The sequence below is a fragment of the Barbus barbus genome (genome assembly GCF_936440315.1).
Source record: "Barbus barbus genome assembly, chromosome: 25".
Lineage (NCBI taxonomy): Eukaryota > Metazoa > Chordata > Actinopteri > Cypriniformes > Cyprinidae > Barbus > Barbus barbus.
The window spans coordinates 1,019,950-1,035,452 of record NC_136753.1 but is presented as its reverse complement, the minus strand read 5'-3'; the positions used below and the strand labels follow the sequence as shown (position 1 = coordinate 1,035,452).

The window sequence follows — 15,503 nt, the reverse complement described above, 5'->3', positions numbered from 1 at the left end:
TTAATTTAACGTTGTTTGAATTTATAGAGAGAATATATGAATTTTAAAAATTAGATAAATCCGTTTTTAACAATTCTCAAAAATCATGTTTTTTCATTGTGCATTCCAATTAATCTCAATCAAACTGCAGATGCTGTTTTTTTTTTGACTAGGTTAAAAAAAACAGCTAACTAACACAATAAAACAATAAAAACATAACATAATAATAAAAAAAAAAACATGATTTTTGAAAATGTAAAGAAACGGAGTTATCTGTTTTTGCAAATAATATGCAAGGCATATTTTAAGTTGACTGCAAAATATGCATTTATACAAATATTTAAGTATTTTGAGAGCATAGGGAGACTCAATTACATCGTTCACTGGTGCTTCATGGGGATGGGGCACTTTTCTCGCTGTAGCTCTCTGATTGGTGGAATTTTTGTACAGCATCATGGGTAATGTAGTCTTTATTGTGCTATTAAACATGGTTATATTAAAAATGTTGAATCAATATGAGCATGCAGGTTCAACACAAGCATAAATCATTGATTAACAACCTCAGAGCTCACAACAGGTCTGTCTTTAAAGGTTTATCAGTTAAAAATCATTATCCTATGGAGAAAATGAATGGAGATTTACTTCCGTTGTGCTCTGTTGTTGTCAAACTGAAACGTATAACTTAAAAATGATTCCACTGCTGAGATTCACGCAGCAGAAGCACATCGACATTGTTCATATGAATCCACAATCATTCGAGTGATTCCTGCTCTCTGTTTGACATCATCATACACACAAGGGTTTGTTTTATGAGAAACACCATTAGGCCGTGTTTGAGCTGTCATCGCTGATGTAGTTCAGGAGGAAGGATGTGTAGTTTTAATAAAGCTTTCTAATGTTAGACACACACTCCAGAGATAAACGGCTCTGCTGTGCGGCCCACGATCCTCCTCTGCAGGGAGGGACGTTCTCGGCTCGACCATCAGGAGTGGAAGGAAAACATTAGGACGTCGACTTTAGAGCGCTTTCTTCTGCAAGCACCAACTTCCCCAAATCGCATTTCAGGCCAAAATCTAATTTGTGCGCAAACTCGATTTGTTTAGATCATGTAAGCCGCAAAACCCACAGCAGCGAGGAGCTAAACGTGTTCATTTGTCGGGCCGCGGCGCTCACGCATGTTCACGTGAATGATAGCGAGGCAGGTCTAGTAATGAGAGAGGAGGGAAATCATTTGCTCTGTTAAATAATGTTAAAGGGCTGCCGGCTCTCTGACATTTTCCAGACATTTTTGACAGCGACACAGCCCAGTGGCTCGACCTTTGCACAAATGAGACGATAAAATGTTTACTGTTAGACAAACCTCACTACAGAGTTTATACCTTACACAAGCTCATCCTAATTAAAAGGTAGCTGATAAAACTCAAGCCACACACGCACTGTCTCTCTGCTGTAATATTTAACTTGTCTGACGAACGGGTGAGAGCTATTTATTCTCCTTTAGATAATATTCTGTTATATAATAACATAAAACACCTTCGGTTTCCTGTATCTGCTCTTGTAGAGAAATGATGTGGAGAAATGATTATGATGCTGTATTTGTGTCTATTTTGTACATACACTAATTTTCCATATGAGCAAATTTGGGATGTTTTTTTCACAGATCAATACTCACTTCTCAATGATGTTTCTTATTGTTCTCAGTTGTTTCTCCTAAGATTTGCGAACAAGTGACTTGTTGTCATCCAGTAAGAGTATAGAGCTATAAAATGAATGTGGAGCAGCTCAATCATTTGATGAGATTCACATTGAGATCTCCGACTTGTGATTATCTTGGCAAATCTGAGCACATTGTTGAGATCTCTTCTGAACCTTTAGAAGAGACACAAGAGATTACTGGAGTCTTTTTCTGAGGAGAATCTTCATCAAAACTCTCTATTCAATCTCACTGCTGTCTTTAAGAAACAACTGAGATTTTAAAGACATTCGATTTGTGATTTTTCTTTCCGTGGGCATTTTCATGACCATTCTTCTCAGAATCCACCTAGTTAGGAGTTCGATTAGAGATCTAGGGAGTGATGCTGGGATTACAGCATATGTTTCTGCTCCTTGTCTGACTGCCTCTAATACATATAAAAGTAGAAAAAAGGGTTTATCGTTAAAAGCTTTTCCACAATTCCAATGGTTCTCCTGTTAGATTAACTCATACTTCTTATTTTAGTGGCCATTAGGTGGCTAGATAAGGCAGTAATTTAGACGTATCCCTCCCAGAACATTTCTCTAATGTTCCTGCGTTCTTTTTATCACAGCTGCTGCCGCATGTTTCCGTCACCTTCCAGTGCACCATATTTTTCATGTGCAAGCAAGAATCCAGGTTTTATTTAAATGCTGCCTCTCTTTTTGTTTCTAGTGAAGAGCGTTCACTGCGCTACTGAGTATGAGGATTTCTTTGGGAAGCATAAACTGGTGGACAGTGAAAGTCATGTGGTCAGCATTGCCGAATACCTCCAGAGAGGAGACACAGCCATCATCTACCCCGAGGCACCGGAGGAACTCTCCCGCTCCCGCCTCGCCACGCCCGAAGCCAATGGACACGAGGAGAACGGTGAGAATGTCGGGCAGCTGTTGCCGCCGTCTGATTGGCTGCATGCCGGAGTGTTTACCTTTAGAGCGAGGTGCAGCTGTCCGAGTGGTGAAATCATAAACCCTAAATTTCCCGTCCCGTGGGGAGCAGCCGGGGCGCATTACGGCGCATACCTCTCTTATGAAGAACGTGTGAAAAATTAGACGTGCGAGCCACCAGAAGTGATTACAACAGAGAGAACACAACTGGCCCCCAAACGCCGTCAGCAATCGCTCTGTGTTCAGGTTTAAACCATTGTAAACAACTGCTTTTAGCAGTAGCAGTTTATTCTGACACAATCCAAAGAAGTCAGACATCATGAGTCAGTCACAATCCAAGGCCAATACTGTGGCTCCCAGACCCGGATATAATTTTGGACGCCAAGTGGCGACCCATATACAAAAAAACATAATGTTACCATAAGCTGCATAGAATCAACACGAATACAATTTTAATATAATAATGTTTGGTAATACTTTACTTGATGCCTTAATCTTTAATGCAAAGTACTTTATAATGTATTATATCTTTTCAGAAATAATGGTAACCAAAATATTTGCAGGTTTCTTGTTATAGTGCAATACATTGTTTTAACGCATTATACTTTCTAAAGGTGTAAAAAAAAAAAAAAGGTAAGAATTATAATGTATTCTGTCTGTGGTTATAATTATTCATGAGATCATACAATATATTAGGAGTTGCATCATAAGGCATAATTAATGCATTTAAATGCTGTTATAATGCATTATATATATATATATATATATATATATATATATATATATATATATATATATATATAAAGGCTTCAACTAAAGGGTTGACAAATGTTTTTATATTAATATTAAATATGTTTATTTGATTCTACAGAGCAGAGGTGGCTAGTGGCTAAAACAATGCTATAACTGCAATTATCATATAAATAAGATGGACACAATTTAGTACATTTATTTTCAACTTAATTTCATAATCTATTTGTTTAAAATTTATGCAATATTTATATTATCCATTCCCAAAATGCTCAGTAGATATTGAAATCGACCACCTTTTTTTAAGTTATTGGCCGATGTCATCATTTTAAAATGGCTAAACATCATCCTAATTATCTACCTGGCTAACATATCTGTCTGTCACTAGTATGTTCCCACTTTAGGAGTGGAAAATAGTTTAAAACATGAATGTGTTATATTTCTTTCGTCGCATAAAGCCCATGAGCAAAACTCTGCGAATTGTGTGAATCCGAACGCACCTACTGTGTGTGTTCATGCATTGGCGTGAGTGCGTGTGTGGGTGGCAGTGCCAACTTTGACGGCGGCACACAGTGGAGCAGATTGTACAGATACCTCCTTGTACCACCCTGGGCACAGAGCCCATTCGCTGCCATTGATTTGCTGACCTTTTGGCCCGCTGCCCCTCTCTCTCTGCTGCAGACCTGCCACCTGGAACTCCAGATGCTTTCGCCCAACTGTTGACCTGCCCCTACTGCGACCGGGGTTACAAACGCTTGACTTCCCTAAAGGAACACATCAAGTACCGGCACGAGAAAAACGAGGAGAACTTCGCCTGCCCTCTGTGCAGCTACACGTTTGCTTACCGCACTCAGCTGGAGAGACATATGGCCACACACAAGCCAGGACGAGATCAGGTGAGCCGCACTTCCTCTCTCGCTCTTCTCTCTCCGCCTCGCTCTAGCTCTATATCTAATGTGCTGTATTCCCTCTGAGAAAAGATATCATTTTGATTGGCAATCATTATTAATTTTTCATGGCATTTTGAAGATGCAGATCTTTTAATGGTTATAGCCTTAATTGAGGTCTAAATGGTTTTTTGATGGCCTCCTCTGATATGATTCTGCAGTCTTATATTCACGATCGAATGACTATGTTAATTTCCAATTTAGAAATTGTATCCGCTCTTTAGGTTTTCTTTTTTATGTTCTTTAAAAATCAGTTTCTCTGCGGTGACAGAGTAACACATCATCATTTCCATGTGCGTAAATGATAAACATGAGCCAAGCACTCTTAACAATCTGTCGCAGCATTATTTACACACATTAAATGGGTTGTTGTGGCTGTCGTGTCAAATATAAGACACATTCCCCTGTATAAACAGGTAGATACACTGGGTCTCTACTGGCAAATAAAGCAGGTAAAAGCAAAGTGACACGCTGATCTCTCTAGAGACTAAAACACTTGAAACTTATCTTTACGACTCAAAGCACAGTGTGACATCAGAATTGCTCCTGTAATCAACGGAGATGAGGTACAGCAGCTCTTTTATCTCTCAGACATGACGTTCTGACTAGAACAGAATGATTTGATACACGACGAGCTGCCAACTTCTTCACCTGATGCCACGGGCCGCTCAAAACATGAACAGATGGCCCATTCTGCACCCGTGACCTCTCTAATCCACAAATTACTTCCTATTTGTTGGTCTTTGTGCGCTTCATCTTGAAAGACTTTCCTGTTGAAAATTTGCTGTTGTCTGAAAACGGCCATTGAAATCCATCCGTGATGTGCAGAAGAGCACTCTACATGTGTATATGGCTCCGGTTTACCGATCCTTGTTAAGCCCAATAACATGCAAATACCCAATCAAATACCCCGCCCACATCATGCTTGACACACTTAGTGCAAGTGCATCACGCCGGGCGGAAAAATCCCTCTCCTCTCACTGCTACCACTCACAATTAGGCCAACGGAGTGACTGTATCACATCGAGGGTGATGGCGGGACCAAAACCTGCCTCCATCCTAAGAGAGAAGGTGGGGGGCGTAAAGCAGCTGTTGCTGTTTGTTTATGCGACTCAGCAACATATGAGCGAATGGTGGGGTCCCTCCCCGCCGTGGGCCGCCCGGCTCCCTGCTTGATGTTTGAAGGTTGCCGCTGTTTGAACAATCCTCCCAGTGTCCTGTGCTTTATGCCATCTGTCTCCAGCGGAATGCGGGCCTCTCTCTGTCCCCACCAGTTGTCGGAGCCAATCATGGGCGGCGCTCACAGGCCTTTTGTGTTCCTCTGCCCGTTCGACATACTCACCTCCCACTCTGAATTAATTGTGCTCGCCTGGTGCGCTCTCTGCTTCTCTGCACTGACACCCGTATTGTTGTTGTTGTTATTGTTATTATATTTTGATTTTCGAGGCTGTGCTTTGAATTGCAAATGCGAGGGGCACAGCGCTCATGTTCTACCTTTGAACAGCAAATGAAGTGCCTGCCTACGAGCCGCATTCACGCTTTATTAAAGAGACGTTTGAAGCCTTTAAACAGTCTACAAATTTGTGTCCAATTATGAAATTGCAACATTTATGCGAGCCCACCTTTTTGCGTAATGAACTCTTTGCACAGGTATCTGAAGGATGTGTTGGTTAAACATGAGATTTATTCAGAACGATTATGCTAAATTAGATGAAGTGGATCATTTCTGCCTCCCTAATGAGGAAAAAAAGTCTTAAAAATAGGATTCTTTTTGTTCATTTTTTTCGCTGCCAATGTAGCGTTTCTGGCTCAGTCAGAAAATGAAAGTCAGGAAATGAAAAGGTATGAGATGCTCTGTTATCGCTGCTCAGATGCACCCAACCAAAGCAAGATGCCGCTTTACAAGGGGAGCCATTTGGCCCGTCATGAAATTATTCACTGAAATCTTGCCTGTTGTGTGTTTGTGCAAGAGAAGCTCATGTGAATATTTTCTCATCCACAGCACCAGATTCTCAACCAGGGTTCTGGCAACCGCAAGTTCAAATGCACTGAATGTGGCAAGGCCTTCAAATACAAACACCATCTAAAGGAGCACCTGCGGATACACAGTGGTACGTCCTTTTATTTTTTTCATAACTCATTGCCTTAGATAAGAAAACGTTCTTGATTCTGCATCAAAATGAATGGGTTCTTTGTCATTTCTTCATTAAAGAAGTTTTATTAGATGAAAAGAGGGCACGCACTCATTACTTTAAGTCAATAAGAACATATCTTGCTTCATGATTTGATCAAATTCTTTCTCTGTCTTCACTGTAGGTGAGAAGCCATACGAATGTCCAAACTGTAAGAAGAGATTCTCGCACTCTGGGTCCTACAGTTCACACATAAGCAGTAAGAAATGCATCGGACTGATCGCCATCAACGGCAGGGTGAGGAACAACCTGAAGACGGGTTCATCTCCGACCTCTGCATCGTCCTCCCCTACGAACACCGCCATTTCACAGCTACGACACAAACTGGAGAATGGCAAACCCCTCGGTCTGCAAGACCAGTCCAACCACCTCAACATCAAATCTGAACCACTGGACTTCAACGATTATAAGCTGATGATGGCCTCTCATGGCTATGGTACAGGCAGCACCTTCCTGAATGGTGGTGTGAGGGGAGGAAGCCCACTGGGCATTCATAACTCCCAGAGTCCCCTACAGCACCTGGGCATGGGAATGGAGGGGCAAATGCTGGGATACCCATCACTGGGAAACAACCTGAGCGAGGTACAGAAGGTCCTGCAGATCGTGGACAACACAGTTTGTCGACAAAAGATGGACTGCAAGCCAGAGGAGATCTCCAAGTTGAAGGCGTACATGAAGGAGTTGGGTTCCCACATAGAGCAACAGAAGCAAGCGCTCACCTCTCCCGGTGGACCCCAGAACACTCTTCCTCTCATCAATCACAACGGTGCCACCAAGAGCATCATAGACTACACGCTTGAGAAGGTCAACGAAGCCAAAGCCTGCCTTCAGAGCTTGACCACGGACTCTAAGAGGCAAATTAGCAATATCAAAAAAGAGAAGGCAAATCATATGCTAGATATAGGTATAGAGGACAAAATGCACGAGAATAATAGTCTAATGTTTACACCCTTCTCCTGTCAGTATTGCAAAGAGACCTTCCCTGGCCCCATTCCTCTGCACCAGCACGAGCGCTACCTTTGCAAGATGAATGAGGAAATCAAAGCCGTGCTTCAGCCTGCTCAGAACGCCTCGACCAACAAAACCAGCTTGTTTGCTGAGAAACACGGCCTCTTGCACCACTCCATCATCCCTGAGAAGGCCGTTAACAGCCCTATCAGTCCCTACAAGGACCACATGTCAGTGCTGAAAGCTTATTTCGCCATGAACATGGAGCCCAACTCAGAAGAACTACTGAAAATCTCCATAGCGGTCGGCCTTCCACAGGAGTTTGTAAAAGAGTGGTTTGAGCAAAGGAAAGTCTTTCAGTATGCTAATTCCAGGACTCCTCCTTTAGACAGGAACCACGTGGAGTCTGGTCATCCGGTCTCCATTCACACGCCCACTAAAGACTCGTTAGGCATCCGTTCTCCGATGTCCCTAGTCAAAGGTACTGACCGCATTACACCCCCCTCCATCCCCGAGCTTCATAACAACATTAACAACTGCGACATCCCACTTAGGCTCTCCAAAACACCTCAGTTCTCAAACCACAAGCCGCTGGGGGATAAACTGGACCACTCCAGAAGCAACACGCCATCTCCTCTAAACTTGTCATCCGCCTCCTCCAAAAACTCCCACACTAGCTCTTACACACCCAACAGCTTCACCTCCGAGGACCTCCAGGCTGAACCTCTTGACCTCTCGTTGCCAAAGCTCATGAAGGAGTCAAAGCACATCTTGACTGTGAAAAGCCGACTCAAGCTAAACAGCACCCCCACTGACCATAACCACGTCATGATGCCCCGGGAGCATATAGACGAGCCGCTCAACTTGGCTTATCTGTCCACGAAGGAGTTTGGCAGCCCCAATACAAACAGCAATCTGGACAAAAGCTCGAGCCCCATGTTTGGTTTGAACCCCTTCGCTGCCAAACCCCTGTACACCTCCTTGCCGCCCCAAAGCGCATTTCCTCCTCCCACGTTTATGCCCCCGGTGCAAGCCAGCCTCCCGGGGCTAAGACCCTACCCGAGCCTCGACCAGATAAGCTTCTTGCCGCACATGGCCTACACGTATGCGGCGGGGGCGGCCAGCTTCGCCGAGATGCAGCAGAGAAGAAAATACCAGCGGAAGCCAGGGTTCCAGGTAAATAACAGATGCTCTGTTTTATAAACCCTCAGGCCTTGTGTTTCTTTTTTCTATCCCTCTGGTGAGTGGCGCTCGGCTTCATTCAGACACTAATTAAAAGCCACTCAGAACGGGAGAGGGGAGCTCACCTCACGCCCAGCGGCGGATGAGGCAATGAAAGAGAACCGCGGTTCCTGTGGTAGACGTCGATGCCTCTAGTTTTTTTAGTGGTGACGGTTATGTTACCAGCCCTTGAGTGGCTCGTCCAAGATACAGAGAGCAGGAAACGTCAAAGTGGCAGGTGTCCGGCGGTCTAGCGTAGATGCGCCTGTGGCGCCGCTGCTCTTTTTCCCATTTCAGGTGTGAGAAACATCAGAGACATAGAGAGTCATTGAACCTTAGACATATCTTTATATTTCAACCCCTTTTTTTCATTTTGCTCCTTTTTTACCCTATATTTCTACAGCCAGAAAAGCTGAAATGAGCTTGAGCATAAAGATTAATAATGCACACTCCCCATGTTCATTACAGCTCAGCGCTGAGGGCTGTTTAACATCGGGGAAACCATTCTGATAAAAAAGTATTAATAATGTTTCCTATTCTAAGTTATTAAATTAGATTTTAAAAATACAGCTAAGGGCATTTAGCTCAAATTGATTGCGGAACGATAGCACAGAGCTTTTTAAAAGAGAGTGCACAGAAGTATTGTCAGTCCAGAGCCGGCTGTCCTTAATGAGGGCATCGTCGCTGCAGTTTTGGCCATTTTGTGCCCCTCTTGATTTAATCATTACCGTTTGAAATTAGAGGGCTGTGGCAATATTCTCTACTAAGACTCTCTTCTTATTGTTATTAGCTTCTAATGTAATAATATTTTTTCCCCATTAATTTAAGTTTAAGCCTATCGGGGTAATCTCTGCTCAGATAAATACTGCGCTAACACCCTTTCATGTATGAAATTAAACCAAATTTGAATGCAAATATATGGAATAAGGTGTGATTAAGAAGAGAGAAAGGCCTCGTTTGCAATATCCTGCCTTTACATGCTTTTTTCAGGTCGCAAACATTTTAATGTTTAATTTGTATAAGACTACTACTCCAGTTTTAGCTGGTAAATGCAAATCTTATTCACATTTACATGCTAAAGTTTAATCTCTTTATGTTAAAAGATCATGAAATACACGAATAGATGAAACAAGCAAGTTCTCTGTTGATCCAATCTGTAATTTACAATTTATTGTCTATTTTATCTGGGTGCTTTTCCGACGAAGAAAAAAATAAAATTTAATATGAACAGTTTTCATTACAAATAATCATTAATATATTAAAACATTCTATCATTAGATTTTTGTTTTTAATATATTGTTTTAGATTTTGAATTGTAATTGATCATAATTGTAAACAATTGTTTCTGACAACAGCAGTTTTTTTTTATGTTTGTTTTATTCTAATGCTTATTAATTTGTGATTTGTTATTTTTATTATTGTAGCACTGTAGAGTGTACTGCTTCTGTGATGACAATAGAAATAATAATCAACTCAAGGAGCTAACGATCGCCGTCTCTTTCCAGAGCGAGCTTCTTGACGGGCCGGCAGATTATCTGAGCAGTCTAGATGATATGGCCGACCCCGAGGCCTGTCTGTCCAGGAAGAAGATTAAGAAAACAGAAAGTGGTATGTACGCGTGTGACCTTTGCGACAAAACATTCCAGAAGAGCAGTTCCCTCCTCAGACACAAATATGAACACACAGGTATATATACTGTTCTAGACACCATCATTTAATAACTGTCTGTCTAACTCCAGAATATTCACGCTGCTTCTTGCTTTCTTTCTTCCTTTCGTCCTGTCTTTTTCCACTACCTTAATCATGTTTTCTTTTTCCTTTTTAAGTAAAAACTAACATGTTTCTCTCCTGTTGACAGTCAGTGAGAGGATTTGTAAATGTAATTAATGTGGCAAAAACATGACACTGACATTGCACTAAATTAAGAAAATAATTAAGCAAAATTAAAGAGTTGGACAAGAAGCTGGACTGAATAATCTCTGGAATTGTCTGGGAGTGAACGGAAGCATGAACCTTTACACTCTTAGTAGAGGCTACATTCATACCACACATTTATTTTGGATGACTGTATGAACAGGAAAAATTGCATTTCAAATGTGAAAATAAATGTGCAACGTTTTTGCTAAATGATTTCAATGTAAAATTTGTAGGTTGTAAATAGTTTTTTTTTTTACTCTTTTTTTTTTTAATGACAGTCTAACTTAACTGTTGTCATAATTTAATGCTTGATTTACCCTTGAAATTAATACAATAGCATATTCACTACCTTAATTATTACACTGAAAATGCAGTATACTTGCATTTGTATTAGCTCTAAGAATGAAGAAAAGTTCTTCTAATATTATTTTGAAATAAAATATGATAAAAATGTTAAATTTGTTGGGGATTTGCAGTAAATCAGGATTGGAAACGTTGTTGTGTGAATGTAGCCTGACACCATGTCTACACTGAGATTGTTTTTTAACACTGACCAATCAGCTGTAAGCTTGAGGCTACGCTTTCATTGAAATTAATAATTTTCAACAGAAATCCATTTGTATAAAAACTGATGTAAAAATAATTATACAGAATGTTTCTGTATGTACATATAAAACTGCATAGGGTAAAAACACAAGATGATTTAAATTATAAAAAAGGCGTGGACCAGAAACATCAATAATTACATTTCTAGAATAAAATTCATTGCACAATTTTTTTTAAGCATTTGATAATAAAATAATTGTTTTCCAGATGGATGGCAGAACAAAGTGGCTGGAGCAGCTCTACAGCTCTTCAGAAATACAAACAGAGCGTCTGTCAGCTGAAAGCAACTCTAGACAGCTTCATTGATTATAATGGGAACGATTTAGTTTTGATGCATTATGATGTGCAACTCATGCCGGCTGTAGACATGGAGCTTAAGGTCACTTTCTATTCCAGAGACCAGCCAGTGTGAATAAAAGAGTAAAATAAAAATGAATTAAAGGAGGAGAGTAACTGCACACACACACACACACACACACACACACACACACATACACAGTTTCTTTCTCTTGATTGCATCACCATTTACAGTCAGTCTGGAAGGACTTGGGAATGAATCCACTGACGTGAATACAACTATTTAATTTCCCTGTCTCTCTCTTGTCTTTGTGCTCTCTCTCTCTTTCTCTCTGCGAGAGGGTGATGGTGTATTATGGCGGTGCGTTCCTGTGCTGTTTGCGGTCAGCTCTTGGTCAGTTATATGTGTCACAGAGTAAATGTAAAGTTCTGAGTAGGACTGATATTATAACACGTCAGTGTAAATGTTAAGTTCAGACTATAGGCAATACATCACAAACATTATATCGCCTTTTTTATATTTAAGTATTTGTTTTTGAATCAGAGAAATCATTATTTTAACCTAAGGATGTATTTTAAATATTTAATGCAAGCTTCTGAAAATTGTTGCTAAAATAATTAATGCATGTTTTCTCACTGTAAAAAATAAAGAAGCATATTTATTGATTTGCATTTATATACACCGGTATAACAATTTTTAGTAATACAGCGCAACATTTACATCATGTCTTTTTAATTAATTTTTTCACATATGAAAAATGCTACATTTAACAGATGTTAAAAATGTTAAATTAACTGTTTTGAATCAGTTCATTTATAATGAGTGCAATTCAACTAAATAATGCATATTTCATATATTTAAAGAACATTAAATGTCAAATATGAAGTGCTAAATATGTTGCTTAAATTTATGTCGCCTTCAAAAATATTACAGATATTCACAATAATGTTTAAATGTTAATGCAATTTATAGAAATTAATGTTTATATTAAGGGCAACATTTACCCCCTACATAGACATGTGTGCTTTTATGGGAGCATGTTTGTTTTCTAACCATCAAAATAAATAAAATAAAACAAAAAATAATAATTAATAATAAAACAAAATATTACACTATTTGACACATTTAAAAAATACTATTTGAATAATTATGGATGTTAATTTTACAATCAAAACATAAAATTCAAATTTAGCTGTAAGTGATGCACAAATATTATAGCACATAAACATTTAAGCTAAAATGTATTTTGCATTACTGTCCGGTCTTCTGTTAAATTATACAGCTCGGAACTGTTTTCCATCAGTGCTTTCATGGAAAAAAAATCACTTCATATCATGAGCATATTGAACATCAGTCACCTCTGAGAGCATGAATACAGATATCTGACAGCTGCAGGTCACTACAGCGTCTGCAGAGACGCTCCACTGGCCTAGAAGAAAGTATGATGAAATATAGCAAATATTACATAAAACCCCAGCAATTAAATATCTGGGGCATTTTTTTTTTCTCGTGCACCTGACCACAGCGTCTCCCCTCGCTCTTTCTCTCTTTCATGCAATCCCTCTCTTTCAGCTCTTGTCTCTCCGGGTCTTTTCTCGTGACGTTAGATCATGACACGTCACCTCACGCATAACGCAGCACGCGACACGACAGAAAAAGAGTTACGCGGCAGGAATCCGCCAGCGCATTTCCCTCTATTTGTTTGTTCCTGCGCTCCAGCTCCGTGTGTTTGTTTGGTTTGCGCTGGTTTATTTATGTTGCAGTGTTGTAGCGCTGCGGCCCTGCGCTGCCTCACCGCTTCACGCTTCACTTCAGTGAGGGAATGTTACAGAGTAAATACACAAAACGAGACGGCGGCGCGTCAAGCAGAACTGCAACCAGAGAAGGCAAACATTCATAACACTGGATTATTTTGGCTTGTTTTCATCTGAACCCTTTTATTTAGTGTTTATTTTGGTTAGCGTGCGAGATCTGCTGTGTGTTTGTGAGAAGTGCATGTTCGCTCGCTCACCGAGGGCAATCTGTCATTCTGTGTTTCCGCAGGTAAACGACCGCACCAGTGTCAGATCTGCAAGAAAGCGTTTAAACACAAGCATCATCTGATTGAACACAGCCGCCTGCACTCCGGAGAGAAGCCCTACCAGTGTGACAAATGTGGCAAGCGCTTCTCGCACTCGGGCTCGTATTCGCAGCACATGAACCACAGGTACTCCTACTGCAAAAGAGAGGCGGAGGAGCGCGAGGCGGCCGAGAGAGAAGCCCGAGAGAAGGGTCACCTGGAGCCCACGGAGCTGCTGCTAAACCGGGCGTACCTGCAAGGCATCGCTCCACCTGGATACCCAGAGCACCAAGAGCGGGAGCCTATCATGCGAGACGGCTTGAACGGGAGCATTCGGGAGCGACTCAAGGAGGTGGAAGGAGCGTTTGTGAAGATGGGCCGACGAGACGAGGACTTCGAGGAGGAGGAAGAGGAGAGCGAAAACAAAAGCATGGACACGGATGGGGACACCATGAGGGACGAGGAGGAAAACGGCGAGCACTCGATGGACGAGAGCTCCATGGACGGCAAAAACGAATCCAAATCGGATCACGAGGACGGCGTGGAGGACGCGGTGTAGCCGCTCGTTCGGGGGACGGGTTCGCCTGTGAAGCTGCATTATGCAAAAATGAAAAAAAATGAAGATAAAATAAATGAAGTTTTAAAAATGTGTACAGTATTAAGGCCTAAAGTATGTGTGGTGCTACCATCCTAAAATCATGTGTTCCATAGTATTTATAGCACAAACTAGTAACTTGTACAAAAATTGCACTCTGCTTCTATAATCACTACGAGAATAATGAAATTATTTGCCGATGTATATTTATATAGTGTTTAAAAAGCATCTGCAGCGCAGCGGGCTGCAGGGGATCAGTATTTAATGCGTTTCTGCCCTCGCCACACACTCTTTAAGGCCGTTCATGTGAAGGACCAACCGTAACAGTATTCCGTTTGTTTTGAAGATTTCAAGTCTTAAAGAGACTGTTTGGAGAGAGAACGACCATTCGACCGGGACAGACGACGACGACGGACGGATGGAGCCTTTGGAAGGTTGTTGCCTTATATGCAAACCTGTTAATCAGCGCGTTTCTAAAGTGCCAACCCTGTTCAGTATTCGAGGAGAGCGACGCCGAGCCGTCTCTCTCTCTCTCCGATCAGCACGTTCTCTCTGTTAGCACAGCAGCTCTTTAGTTTACAACGACGTTTGTGCAATTTTGTTCTCAGTATTACACCAAACCGTTTTGCAATGACAGAATTGCATCCTTTTATTTGTAGGTTTAAATAACATCTTATTTATGTGGCCCATTTTGTATCTCCTGATTTTATTTATTTCATACTGTACAGTACAGTATTATAGTTCTTCAATAAATAGATCTATTTTAGTAAAATGGAACCTGGAGTTGATGAGAGCATTTATTGTGTTTTGAAACATTAATTGTGAAATGCAATTTTCAATTTCATTTAAGTTTTTGTTGTTCTTTTATTTTTTCCAGTTACTGGAAATTCCAAAATTTGGGAACTTTTGATACAATATTGTGAGAACACTGTATTTTCAACTGAAAAAAGAAAAGAAAAGAGATCCACTTTCATGTCTTTTGTTGAAGTGGAACAGGGACAGTTGAAATTCAATGTATGATAATATCATGACTGAAAACACACAAATCTTTCCTGAAATGTCTTTGTAAGAGTATTATGGACTTTTTAATTTGTAATTTCTCTTGGAAATGACCATGCTCAAATAAAAGTAGCCAAATTAAAGAACTTTTCAAGAAGGCGTGTGAATGTGAGTGAGCGTGTGGATTGAATTATCATATGTCGTCCATATATTCATGTGTTTTTGTTTTAGAGGACACTCGCCGCTTCACTTCTGGCTTTGACTTTATGAGAGCGGTGGAAATTTCACCTTTCAGAGGTGATTCTCAAGCTCCGTCATTAGATATACCTACAACTTCACAGCCGATGAAAGCCGAGCAGGTTTTCAATGAACT

The 15,503-nt window shown here is 40.7% G+C and overlaps 1 protein-coding gene across 2 annotated transcripts in view; it reads left to right on the top strand.

Annotated features, from left to right (window-relative positions):
* Positions 1 to 15,289, top strand: part of LOC306844751 (zinc finger E-box-binding homeobox 2-like) — a 78,383-nt gene extending 63,094 nt beyond the window's left edge. The window contains exons 5-10 of one of the 2 annotated variants that reach the window (XM_079377131.1): positions 2,387 to 2,581; positions 4,030 to 4,244; positions 6,298 to 6,406; positions 6,612 to 8,611; positions 10,162 to 10,342; positions 13,521 to 15,289. In XM_079377131.1, coding sequence (XP_079233257.1) covers positions 2,387 to 2,581; positions 4,030 to 4,244; positions 6,298 to 6,406; positions 6,612 to 8,611; positions 10,162 to 10,342; positions 13,521 to 14,095 — 3,275 coding nt within the window. In that variant the 3' untranslated portion in view covers positions 14,096 to 15,289. The remainder of the gene's footprint in view (positions 1 to 2,386; positions 2,582 to 4,029; positions 4,245 to 6,297; positions 6,407 to 6,611; positions 8,612 to 10,161; positions 10,343 to 13,520) is intronic. The other variant, XM_079377132.1, reaches the window with a different exon arrangement.
* The last annotated feature ends 214 nt before the right edge of the window (positions 15,290 to 15,503 follow it).